Source organism: Salmo salar, chromosome ssa06, assembly GCF_905237065.1.
Source record: "Salmo salar chromosome ssa06, Ssal_v3.1, whole genome shotgun sequence".
Taxonomy (NCBI): Eukaryota; Metazoa; Chordata; class Actinopteri; order Salmoniformes; family Salmonidae; genus Salmo; species Salmo salar.
The window spans coordinates 47261014-47274976 of NC_059447.1; the positions used below are offsets into that span (position 1 = coordinate 47261014).

Sequence of the window (13963 nt, forward strand, 5' to 3'; positions counted from 1 at the left end):
ACAACCCAACATAGAAATACAACACTAGAACATAACCACATAGAAAAACTAAACTAGAAAACCCCCCTGTCACGCCCTGACCTACTCTACCATAGAAAATAACAGCTTACTATGGTCAGGACGTGACAAGAAAGAAAGAAAGAAAGAAAGAAAGAAAGAAAGAAAGAAAGAAAGAAAGAAAGAAAGAAAGAAAGAAAGAAAGAAAGAAAGAAAGAAAGAAAGAAAGAAAGAAAGAAAGAAAGAAAGAAAGAAAGAAAGAAAGAATTAGAGAGAGCATACTTAAATTCAGATTAGGGCCTAATGAATTTATTTAAATTGACTGATTTCCTTATATGAACTGCGAACTCAGTAAAAGTGTTGAAATTGTGGCATGTTGCATTTATATTTTTAAGTATAGTATGAATTTGCACATAAATAATAAGTGAAGCATCTAGGCATTATGAAGGGTTTACGAAGGCTTCATAAAGCCATTATAACATGTATCGGCCCTCTGATCCATCAGCACTGTAGAGGAGATGTTTCCAGACCCTGACTCCCAGTCGATTGCTGAGACCGTCTCTACGGAAACCACAGACAACACTGAGCTGGATCATGTGACGGTAGGGGAGCAGTACTATTAGTCAATCAAGCAACTAATCAAAATTATTTTGGAAAGCCATTTTTACACCAGCAGTTGTCACAAAGTGCTTTACAGATACCCAGCCTAAAAACAAACAATCAATCAATCGTTACTATGTTCTCTCTGTCAATCAATCACATTTTTTTCTAGCCTGGTGCTCCATTGTGTTGATACTTTTGGTACCGTTTGTACTAGCCAACAGGGGAATCATTTGAACGTAGGTTCTGCTCATATTCTACTGATATGAAGTACAGTGTGTATCGTCTTGTCTCCAAATCCATTTCTCTGTGTAATGGTCTGTATTCTGCCCTGCAGTGTGAGGATGTCTACCCCCCAGATGGTGATGACAAAGATGGAGGTCTATCAGGTATGTTTGTAATGAAATCAAATTAATTTATAAAGCCTTTTTTACATCAGTAGATGTCACAAAGTGCTTATACAGAACGTGGTGTGTTGTATGCGTGTGTGTTTTTCAATTTATTTTATTTAAATTCAAATCAGTTGGATTGGACTGACTCGAATTGACCCCAACACTGGTGTGAGTAACGGAGGTGGTTTGTTGGTTCAGTGTGATGAGTAACCTTGCCAGAGACATGAAGACTTGCATTTGCTCCCACAGCTAAAACTTACTTAGGCTATAGCTCAGTGGGCTAAGTGTAGGGCTGGGCGATAAATCAATATCAGTAATTATCGAGGTAATTACTTCCCTCAATAACGATAGAAAAACATTTAGGCAATGTTTATTTCAAACAGACCCTTATTTACCACTTGTTTGCAGGTATACCCATTTTATACATATCAGTGGGTAACAGCCAAATTCGGAGGGTTGTGGGGTGTTGTTAAACCATGGGGGCAGTTTGCATTTCAAATTAGGGATGTCTTAAACAATGGAAGTGTTAATGAATTTACCTGCAAATAATCAGAGAACCATTCACACAGACCCGATACCTGTATTTTGGTTACAGGGTCTGTGAAAATGCAGGAATCATGAATCCAAGCCAAGTCTTTAGGTGGCTTTTATTTTTCCATGTTTTTCTACCCCCTATGCTTTTCAGATATACAAAAAAGCTGGTATAAAAATGCAGGCATGGTCAATTAGTGGGGTTTTGGTCTTTATGTGAAAGGGATGCAAGAGTCCAAGCCATTCTCTTCTGGAAACACTGCCCGGTGACTGACACTAATAGACAGCCAATCCAGGTGAGATGTGATGAGTGGTGTGGGCGGGGCTAGTGGGGTGACAGCCAGTCACGGTGGTTAATCTCCACCTATTCAACCTCTCTTGTTGAGGTGTAATTAGCCGGTGGCGCTAATTGCCTCTGTGTTAACGAGATTAGGAGAAGACTGGAGAGGGTGGGGGGAGAGAGAGGATTAGAGCTGCGGACAGATGCTCTCTAGTTTACCCCTATCCATCAAACAGGAGAGAGAGAGAGAGAGAGAGAGGGAGGGAGGAAGAGGGGAAGGAAGGGATGAGAGAGAAGGAGATAGAGGAAGGGAGAAGTGAGGGAAAAAGGGAGGGATAGGGGAGGTAGAGAGGGATGGGAAAAAGAGAGGAGGAGAGATCCCTTATGGAAAAACGACATTCATTTCACGTGATCTTATGTGAAGTTAGTATGATAACATGTGACAACATGTTAAAGAAACGTGATAACAGGTAACTACACGTGAAAACATTTAAAAGTTTTTCACTTGAAAGTGCAAATATGATTTTCACTCATGTGAAACTGCAAATTCCACATGTGAGGTGAGAACATGTTTTCTTCCTCACATGAAAAGGTGGTGAATACATGTGAATGTATAGTTTCACGTGTGAACAACTGACCAACTGATAACGGATGTCTTTTTTGTTTTCACGTGAAATTTTAGCTCAACATGTGAAAACAGTGATGAAATGGTATAGGGGTTTTAAGTTAACTGATACGCTGATCAGCTAAAATAGTATAGTTGAAAAGAAATCTACGATAATATGATTACATTTGACATCAAATCAAATTTTATTGGTCACGTACACATATTTAGCAGATGTTATTGCGGGTGTAACTAAATGCTTGTGTTCCTAGCGCCAACAGTGCAGTTGTATCTAACAATTCACAACAATACACACAAATATAACTGTCAAAGAATGGAATTAAGAAATATATAGATATTAGGACAAGCAATGTCACTTAGTACTGACTTCTCAATATGACACCACCTGGGGTTTGAAGTCCGCTTTCTGCTGCGCCACAAAACCTGTAACATTCTCAGAAGTTCCCTACACATTAATTACCTATAATACGTCTCTGCACTTAACAAAAGAGTGCCATCTGCACTGCTTTTGTTATATCAGTTAATCTGACTGTTCTCTCATCATTGATTTCATTTACTTAATTCTGCAATTTGAGAGTTTTCTGTATAGTTGTCTAATGTTGGTTGGTGAAGTGTATTATTCTGTTTTAATGTTACTCCTGAATCACTATGACAAATATATTCATTTTTATTGGGTGTATTATACAAAGCTGAGATTTACTCTGAAGTCCAAAGTATAAGAATACAGGTGAAATCTGTCAATGACACAGACATGGTGGCGTAGCAGGAAGATTGGAATCCTGTGAACCAAGAGGTTGTGAGTTCAAATCCCATGTGAGGACTTGTTGAATAATTATTACTGTATAAATAAACATACACAATGTAATCATGTATGTCAAAGTGTTTAAGTTGAAAACACTGCAGCTATTTGGTGATGTTCCGGCGATATCCTAACAACTCATTTTTGTCTGCAGGGCATCATGTGAAAATGTTAATCCACATGTGAAAGGTTATGTGATCATGTGAAATATTATCACATGTGAAGTGTTCCAAAACCACATGGTTTTACATGTGACATTTAATTTTACATGTGCAAAACATCATGTGATTTTCCACATGTGAAATCATGTGGTTTTTCCGTAAAGGGATGGGAGGGGAAAGAGAGAAACAGACAGAAGAGTGAGCACAGAGTGAGGAATGAAAAGAGCATTGTTCAGCCTGAGAGACAAAAAAAAACTACAAAGGAGACAGAAAGGAAGACTAGTGAGATAATGGGGAAATAGGAATGAGAGGGGGACATGTTAGACCAGGGTTGTGTTCAGTAGGACACAACGTAGCAAAACATTTTGCAATGGAAACTGAAAAAATTCTTTTTTTATTCACAATGCTTTGAAACTTTTTCCCCCTACTGAACACAGCCCACTTGTTTCTCCAGGAACTGTGTATGTATGTAGGGATGTCCTTTGACCCCATTAAACCCCAATTCCATGGGCACAAACATACGTCGCCCAATGGAGATTAAGGATTACAGGACCACGTAGAGCAGTGTTTAAATAAGACTAGAATGGAAACATCCTGGAGCCGTGCCTAGTCACTGTGCTGCACGACAAGGAAGGCCTACTGCAGCGTACCAGACAGGCACCTCTTCTTTTTTAAGATTTTATTTTATCTTTTATAAACAATAAAAAATCTACACATACAAATGACAACCTCATACAAACATCAACGACATCACACCTACCCAGACCCACTAGCACACACCCCAATCTCCAGTGCCCGCATCACTTTCCGCCACATGGCCTGAAACTCCATCATTTTGTAGCCCACACACTTTCAATATTTTAATAATAAATCATTTTTCCATTGTGTTAATGATGGCGGATTGATTGATTTCCACGTTTTTAGTAAACGTTTTTTTCAAGATGAGTGATGAAAAGAGAATCGTCCAACCCATCGGGTATCTCACGACACCCCCATATGGCATGCCTTGAAATAATGCAGACTGACAGATTAAAAGGTAGTTTAAATTGTAATACTTCTGACAGCCAACTTTCTAGCTCTGCCCACAACTTCCGGACTTTATAGCGTTCCCAGAAAGCATGGATTATTGAGTCATTTCGTTTTACACTTCACACATGACTCTGCCGTTGTGCTGTAGAATTTGTGATTTTTGTCTCTTGTATAATACATTTTATACATTAGTTTATACTGGATTAAGCATACATTTTCGTTAATTGTAATTTCGGGTAACACTTTACTTAACACCCAGCATAACACGTTATGACACGGTCATAACCATGCCATAATATGTCATAACAGCTGACAGAACTTGTCATAACCTGTCATAATATGGTCATAACACTGTCATGACCCATATATTTACACCTGTTGTGACATATACTGCATTATTTTATGGCTGGTTATGACACCTACATAAGTGTCAATACCCACATTTATTCAAATGTGTTTTTTCCCTGACAAGAAGTTTCCTTTCGTTTCAAAGTTTGTTTCTTAAGTCCTTTGTTGTTGTAATGAATTCTTTACAGTCATGTTTTTTTCATCCTGTGTCACTTGTACTAAGAAAATGCACTTTATGCCGCTGTCAAAAAGCATTATAACTATCATAATCGTATAAGCCAATCACGTACATTCCCTTATAAACTGGGTGGTTCGAGTATGACAAAACATTTATCTTTACTGCTCTAATTACGTTGGTAACCAGTTTATAATAGCAATAAGGCACCTCGAGGGTTTGTGGTATATGGGCAATATACTATGGCTAAGGGCTGTATCTAGGCACTCCACGTTGTGTCGTGCTTGAAAACAGCCCTTAATCGTGGTATATTGGCCATATACCACACCCTCTCGTGCATTACTGTTTAATTAAATCAGTCATCAGTCAAAAAGAGGGTGTCTTCTCCTGCTCCTAAAATCTGCTCCTGTATTCATCCCAGTCATCAGCATCAGAGTATTGGGGTAAGTGCATGTCTGACATCAATGTTTGCACAATTACAATGATAGTTTAATATGGTCGAATTTCAGAAAATGGTATATAACATAAACATACTGTTAACAGGTAGGCTATGGTGTAATGGAATGTTTTGCCTTGTATGGTAGGTTTTGTGGGTTTTGACTCTCTTATGTAGGTGTCTTATATGTCACAACAGGTTTAAATATATGTGTCATGACAGTGTTATGACCATATTATGACAGGTTATGTCAGCTGTTTCGACATATTATGACATGGTTATGACCGTGTCATAACCTGTTATGATGCTGGTTGTCAAGTAAAGTGTTAGCGTAATTTCGTTAGTTATGCTCCAACTTTCCATCTTGTGCCAACATAGTTCTTTTTAAGTCTTGGTTCCAATAGTTTATAGTTTTTTCTAAGAGATTGTCAGCTGGGCATGCTCTCTACAAGGTTTTGTAAACTCCGCAAAAAAAGAAACATCCTTTTTTCAGGACCCTGTCTTTCAAAGATAATTCGTAAAAATCCAAATAACTTCACAGATCTTCATTGTGAAGGGTTTAAACATGTTTCTCATGCTTTTTCAATGAACCATGATCAATTAATGAACATGCACCTGTTGAACAGTCATTAAGACACTAACAGCTTACAGATTGTAGGCAATTAAGGTCACAGTTATGAAAACTTAGGACACTAAAGAGGCCTTTCTACTGACTCTGAAAAACACCAAAATAAAGATGCCCAGGGTCCCTGCTCAACTGCGTGAACATGCCTTAGGCATGCTGCAAGGAGGCATGAGGACCGCAGATGTGGCCAGGGCAATAAATTGCGATGTCCACACTGTGACAGACAGCGCTACAATGAGACAGGATGGACAGCTGATCGTCCTCGCAGTGGCAGACCACGTGTAACAACATCTGCACAGGATCGGTACATCCGAACATCACACCTGCGGGACAGGTACAGGATGGCAACAACAACTGCCCAAGTTACACCAGGAACGCACAATCCCTCCATCAGTGCTCAGACTGTCCGCAATAGGCTGAGGCTGGACTGAGGGCTTGTAGGCCTGTTGTAAGGCAGGTCCTCGCCAGACATCACCGGCAACAACGTCGCCTATGGGCACAAACCCACCGTCGCTGGACCAGACAGAAATGGCAAAAAGTGCTCTTCACTGACGAGTCGCGGTTTTGTCTCACCAGGGGTGATGATCGGATTCGCGTTTATCGTCGATGGAATGAGCATTACACCAAGGCCTGTACTCTGGAGCGGGATCGATTTAGAGGTGGAGGGTCCATCATGGTCTGGGGCAGTGTGTCACAGCATCATCGGACTGAGCTTGTTGTCATTGCAGGCAATCTCAATGCTGTGCGTTACAGGGAAGACATCCTCCTCCCTCATGTGGTACTGCAGGCTCATCCTGACATGACCCTCCAACATGACAATGCTACCAATGCTACTATACATCTGTGTTGGAGAAGAAGATGTGGAATTAGACTTTCCTAGCCGTACTGCTCGTTCTGTGTGTGATTTCCTGCAAGACAGGAATGTCAGTGTTCTGCCATGGCCAGCGAAGAGCCCGGATCTCAATCCCATTGAGCACATCTGGGACCTGTTGGATCGGAGGGTGAGGGCTAGGGCCATTCCCCCCAGAAATGTCCATGAACTTTCAGGTGCCTTGGTGGAAGAATGGGGTAACACCTCACAACAAGAACTGGCAAATCTGGTGCAGTCCATGAGGAGGAGATGCACTGCCATACTTAATGCAGCTGGTTGCCTCACCAGATACTGACTGTTACATTTGATTTTGACCCCCCCCCCCCCTTTGTTCAGGATCACATTATTCCATTTCTGTTAGTCACATGTCTGTGGAACTTGTTCAGTTTATGTCTCAGTTGTTGAGTCTTGTTCATACAAATATTTACACATGTTAAGTTTTCTGAAAATAAACGCAGTTGACAGTGAGATGAAGTTTATTTTTTTGCTGAGTTTATATCTTCCCTATCATATGAACATCCTTTTTTGACTCAAATAAGATTCCCTAAAGGTTGATCTGATGTCCAAAATATGTCAAATCAACTTTTAAGTTGCATGTATTTGAAATGATCAAATACTATATTTTGGTCAGTTTGACAATTTCCCCACAAATGATTAAGGCTAGGATTGGGGGAGGGGAAGCTGATCCTAGATCTGCAGCTTGGAGAAACTTCACCCCGGAGCACCTCTTATTTATCATGTTACTAAGCATATAGCTATACCTTCCCTCTGAGTGCCCTCCTCCTCTCTCTTCATTCAGTTACATCTAATGCAGTTTTCTGCCCTCACCCTAACCCAATCCACACTTCCCAATCCCAAATTCTCCCAGCTACCCCCCCACCAGTTTGGAGATTATCTGTAATAAGCCAAATGGAGGAGCGAGGGGTGGGGCTGCGGATAGGAGCGAGCGGTGGGGGTAGGGTGGTAGGGCTGATGAGTTGAGTGGTCCATGCCGTGGCCTGCTTTCTGTAATGCCTGTTGTCAGTCCCGTCGGTTTGACATTGATTGATCCTTGCACTGTATATGTGCGCGTGTCAACTGTGTTGTTTATCTGTGTTAATGGGTGTCAAGGGCAAATAACAGCATGGACCAAGTTCTGAGCTTTTGTAACTAACTAGTTTTGGCACTTGTGTAACACAAGTTGACATTCTGGCAGTCATATCAATATTCAATATTCCTGATATACTGTAACTCCACTAACCTACAGCTGTGACGTTCTCTCAACTGAGACAGAGAGACAGAAAGGGAGAGAGTGAGATTGGGAGAGGGTGAGAAAGAGAGAGATGGGGGGGAAAGATCAAGTACAGAAAAAACACTGTAAGAAGGAGCACCAATAAACAGTTTGTACTGAGCTCTAACCAGTTCCTCACCCCATCCACCCTCATAGTCCTCCTGACAGGGTCTGTCAGTCGCACACACACACCAGGAGGTAAAACCTGGTTGTGATCTAAAGCCTGTCACTCCACAATCTGGACCTGCCCTCTCTGGATAATCCATAGTCCCAGAAGCCAGCACAGGCAGAGCAGAGGGAAGGAGGACGGGCGTGCGCACACACACACACACACACACACACACACACACACACACAAAGGTGGCACAGGGACACTCGTTGCCGAAGTGTGAAGGTGTGCCCACAAGAGAGCGAGACGGAGAGCAAGAGAGAGAGAGAGAGCGAGAGAGAGAGAGAGAGGTCAACGCAGAACAACAATCGGACAGAGACTTGTTTCAAGAGAGAAGCCTGTTCTATGCTCTGTAGGAACATATTTTCTCTGCTCTCACTTTTGGAACTGAGAGGGACGTCTGACAACACACAGAGAGGACTTGAGCTCAGAATTGGAGTGTAGGACTATACATCTGTGTTGAAGAAGTGGAATTAGACTTGTCAGAAGACTGCAGTATTGCTAGATTTCTTTGCATGCAGCTCGACTGTGGACAGGTCAAAGAAGTGAAAGCACAGCGGTGCTGATAGTGACGTTGCAAGAGAACGAGTGAGGGGAAAAAGAGGACAGAGACCGGGGGAAAGAGCGATTAGAAAGGAGAGTGAGGGAGGAAGGAAGCACATGACATGCGTTGCAGGGTTGTTGCACATCGCCATCCGCTGTCACTGTGAGTCAGAGAGGAAGACAACACAGAGAGAGAGAGAAGCTGACTGACTTCAGAGTGCTGTCAGTCACACCAACACCCTGACTTCCATAACAACCACAACACACCTGCTCTGATGTTGCCACGTCGATTACAGCACTCTGGCACCAAGGAGTTGCCACGGTAATCTTCTCAGTCTGTCACATTTTCTCTCTCTCTCTCTGACTGAGGAGGGGAGCGGTAGAACATGTGCTAGAGGGAGGAGGGGGAGAGAAGCCAGGGAGAGGAGAGAGGTATAGCGGGGAGAGGAGATACACCTAAAAAGCCTGTTTGGGACTCTCAGGCAATCCTTTTCTCTCTCTTTTCCTTTCTTCACTTCTGTCTGCTAAAGCACTGTCTGTTCAGCTGCTTCCAGGGCTAATCTAGACTGGACAGGAGAATTTCCTTGGGACATTTAGATTTCCCACGTGATGACCTCTTGCTATGCATGCTTTGAGATGACCAGACCTCCACCGGTGTTGGTGTAGTAGTGACCACTTGTGCTGAGACAGAGACCCTGTGGACAACAGCAGCACTTGGACCTTGAGGACTCTGAGGACTAGCCCTGATGACCAGTCGTTTTCAGTCTCTCTTCTCCATAGAGTTTGTTTGGCTAAACCACAAACCTGCTGTAGAAACAGAGCTATGTTTCTGATGAACTCACATATTTGAGAAATAGGAGAGACACTTTTTTGTCTGTTCTCTTTTATTCCTTTGTGTTCGTTTCTTGGATGACAAATTATTCGGATTACACATTATTGGTAGTATGGAACACAAAGGATACCTGTGAGCCCAGCTTTTTCCTTGGGAATCAGGGGGGAGAGGGGTCTTGGATGCCCCGTGGGCGTCCAGACTGCCCAGTTGTGTGTGTTTTGGGGTTAAAAACCTCCTGACTGAGTGCTATCAGGGTGAGGTAGAGAAGATATGCAGTGATGCTGATGTACTCACTCTCAGCCCAGGAAGCAGACCTGGCCCTGTGTCGCTGTGAGGGAGGCGTGGAGCTGGCCCTGCAGTATGCCAAGATGTGGTGCCGCTACGCCAAGGACCTGCTGGCCTGGATGGAAAAGAGAATCAACCTGGGTGAGTGGAGACATGGGTGTGGGTGTTTCTGTGTCTGTCTGCTTGCTAGTCTGTCTGTCTGTCTGTTTCATTCATATTTGCAAATCTTACATTGACATAAACACATGATTTAATTAAAGTTAAGTGCACCTGTCTCAAATGAGGGCATGGCCCATAGTGTGTCACTGCAATGTGGTACAGACTCATTCAACTACACAAGTATAACATATTCACAAACACATATATTTGTAAATATGGTCTTGTATGTTAACTATGTGCTTTACATGTAAACAAATGAAATAGTTCACATACCAAATGTGAAGTGTATATACCATGTTTCTGGCATTCATAGACAGGTAGCCTTCTCAAGACATAAGATAAACAAGAATCATTTTAGGACAACACGAAAGGCTGTCTTATCCCTATGTAAAAAGTTGTTTTGCTGGTATGGAACTGCAGTAACTACAGCAACCAAAGCTCTTCTCCTAAGAAAGACTAGGAGTCAGTCACTCTATTTCTGGAAAAGACAGCCAAGTCTAAAGTAGGCCTACCCTGCCATTAGACAATGTGTGTTTATTCCTCACCTGTAATAGGATAATAGACCTTGTGGTTGAACCCTGTGTGAAAGGATGAACAGTATCCTCCACAGTACCCTCTGGTGGTAGAACTTGGGTATTACAAGAACTGTTATGCTCACATTCTGGGTGAGCAAAACTGGTTGAAAAGATATGAGAAAATAATTGTCAGTAAACCATTTCAGGAACAGTAAGATATCACGGACTGGTTCCATGAACCCTTAGGTTGAGAAACACCGTTAGGGTATTACGGAGCGGTATAACCTGCCCTGAGAAACACTGTTAGGGTATTACGGAGCGGTATAACCGACACCTGAGAAACACTGTTAGGGTATTACGGAGCGGTATAACCTACCCTGAGAAACACTGTTAGGGTATTACGGAGCGGTATAACCTACCCTGAGAAACACTGTTAGGGTATTACGGAGCGCTATAACCTAGCCTGAAAAACACTGTTAGGGTATTACGGAGCAATATAACCTACCCTGAAAAAACACTGTTAAGGTATTACGGAGCGGTAAACCTACTCTGAAAAAACACTGTTAAGGTATTACGGAGCGGTAAACCTACTCTGAGATGATAACAACAACAACAACAACAACAACAAAGTAGATCTGTAGGGTCGGTAGCCAATGAGGATAACACGGAGTGGGCCAGCCACTCCCCTCTGGGGAACCCCACAGAGACTACAGGGCAGATTAACCAGGCCACAGCAGGAGGATGGACAGCTTACTGTTCTGCTCTGTACTGTAGCCTTCTGTACTGTAATGTACTCTGCTATACCGTACTGTAAAATACAATACTGTAGTATACCGTTACTGCACTGTTCTGTGCTGTAGGCGGGCAAAGGGATCAGCTCACCAAGGTGCTGCCAAGCAGACCTGTGTTTGGATAGCTGTGTATAGGAAATGGAGAGAGGTCAGAGTGACAATGTAGGGGTAGTGGTCAACATAGAGGGAAAGGTCTGAGCCTGTGGTCAGAGCTCTGAGCCACTGTGGACACTTTAATGCAGTGGAGGCTAGTGGAAGGAGCTATAGGAGGAAGGGCTCATTGGGCTGGAATGGGATAAATGGGCAGGTATCACACGCCAAACCTATAGAAACCACATGTTTGATTCCGTTCCATTTATTCCATTCTAGCCATTACAACGAGCTAATCCTCCTAATAGCTCCTTCCACCAGCCTCCACTGGTTGAGTGGTTGCAACGCTGACACCACAGCATCAATATGGATCCGCAGATTAGCGTACTTGAAGTAGGGCCGCACTTAGGCAACCAAAGCAGAGCATTGATTTTGATATTTGGTGATGTAAGTTAACAATCTGAACTGACCTCTCCTCTCTGAGGTCTGATGGCCTGATATGGGATCTGATATGTTACATATTGGTTGTTTTATCACCATTGAAAGACTTAAATTGAACATGCAACAGCTCCAAAAGTCATACTGATATTTGGCTGGATAAAAGCTTTTGATAAGACTGCCTGACAATATTGTAATGCTAATAAATCCTTTTTACTAAAATCAATCACATAATCCATCATCATACTGACTTATTCTGGTCTGTTTACAGAGCAAGAGTTTGCCAAGAACATCATAAAGGCAGTAGAAACGGCTAAGTCCTGTGTGGCTCAGCAGGTAAGGATGCTTTTGTTGTCTCTCGTGTGTATGGGGCTGTATAGGTTGTACATGTGATGATGTGTACAATATTGCATAGAAACATATTAAATCCATATCAGATGACTCTTTAGGCTTATTATTAGCTACCTTAGTGGAATGCACTGAAGGTCGCTGTGCATAAAAGCATCTGCTAAATTACCAATATAAAATGTTTTGCAGTGCCTTGACTTTTTGCACATTTTGTTGTGTTACAGCCTGAATTTAAAACTGATTAAATGTCCCTGGCCTACACAATATCCCATAATGTCAAAGTGGAATTATGTTTATAGAAATAATTCATTTAAAATTAAAAGCTGAAATATTTTGAGTCAAGCCTGAAAAGGTTCAGGAGTAAAAATATGCTGAACAAGTCACATAATAAGTTGCATGGATTCACTCTGTGTGCAATAATAGTGTTTAACATGATTTTTGAATGACTACCTCATCTCTGTACCCCACACAATTATCTGTAAGGTCCCTCATTCGAGCAGTGAATTTCAACCAAGATTCAACCAGAAAGACCAGGGAGGTTTTCCAATGCCTCGCACAGAAAGGCACCTATTGGTAGATGGGTAAAAAAAAAAACAGACATTGAATATCCCTTTGAGCATGGTGAAGTCATTAATTACACTTTGGATGGTATACACCCAGTCACTACAAAGATAAAGTTGCCAGAGAGGAAGGAAACCACTCAGGGATTTCACCATTAAAACAGTTACAGAGTGTAATGGCTGTGATAGGACAAAACTGAGGATGGATCAACAACATTGTAGTTACTCAACAATTATAACCTAATTGACAGAGTGAAAAGAAGGAAGCTTGTACAGAATACAAATATTACAAGACATGCATCCTGTATGCAACTAGGCACTAAAGTAATACTGCAAAAAATGTGACAAAGCAATTCACTTTTTGTACTGAATACAAAGTGTTATGTTTGGGCAAATCCAGTACAACACATTACTGAGTACCACTCTCCATATTTTCGAGCAACGTGGTGGCTGCATCATGTTATGGGTACGCTTATAATCGTTAAGGACTTGGGAGTTTTTCAGGATAAATAAAGAAACTGAATGGAGTTAAGCACAGGCAAAATTCTAGAGGAAAACCTGGTTCAGTCTGCTTTCCACCAGACACTGGATGATGAATTTACCTTTCAGCAGGACAATAATCTAAAACACAAGGCCAAATCTACACTGGAGTTGCTTTCCAAGAAGACAGTAAATGTTCCTGAGTGGCCAAGTAACAGTTTTGACTTAAATCTACTTGAAAATCTATAGCAAGACCTGAAAATGGTTGTCCAGCAATGATCAACAACCAATTTGACAGAGCTTGAAGAATTTAAAAAATAATAATCCAAGTGTGGAAAGATCCCAGAAAGACTAACAGCTGTAATTGCTTCCAAAGGTGCTTCTACAAAGTATTGACTTAGGGGTGTGAATACTTATGTAAATGAGATATTTCTGTATTTCATTTTCAATAATTTTTCTAAAAAAATCTACAAACATGTTTTCAGGCAACACAACAACATTTTGAATAGGTCAAGGGGTATGAATACTTTCTGAAGGCACATGTACAGTATTGCATAGAACATATTATTTCATTAATTTCACCACTCTCTCTACATATTCTCTGAAATACTGTA

At 41.7% G+C, this 13963-nt stretch overlaps 1 protein-coding gene across 2 annotated transcripts in view; it reads left to right on the forward strand.

Annotated features, from left to right (window-relative positions):
• Positions 1-224: 224 nt before the first annotated feature.
• Positions 225-13963, forward strand: part of LOC106607426 (GEM-interacting protein) — a 28078-nt gene continuing 14339 nt past the window's right edge. For both annotated transcript variants that reach the window (XM_045720663.1, XM_045720664.1), the window contains exons 1-4: positions 225-599; positions 935-986; positions 9984-10109; positions 12233-12297. In XM_045720663.1, the coding sequence (XP_045576619.1) occupies positions 516-599; positions 935-986; positions 9984-10109; positions 12233-12297 (327 nt within the window). In that variant the 5' untranslated portion in view covers positions 225-515. The remainder of the gene's footprint in view (positions 600-934; positions 987-9983; positions 10110-12232; positions 12298-13963) is intronic.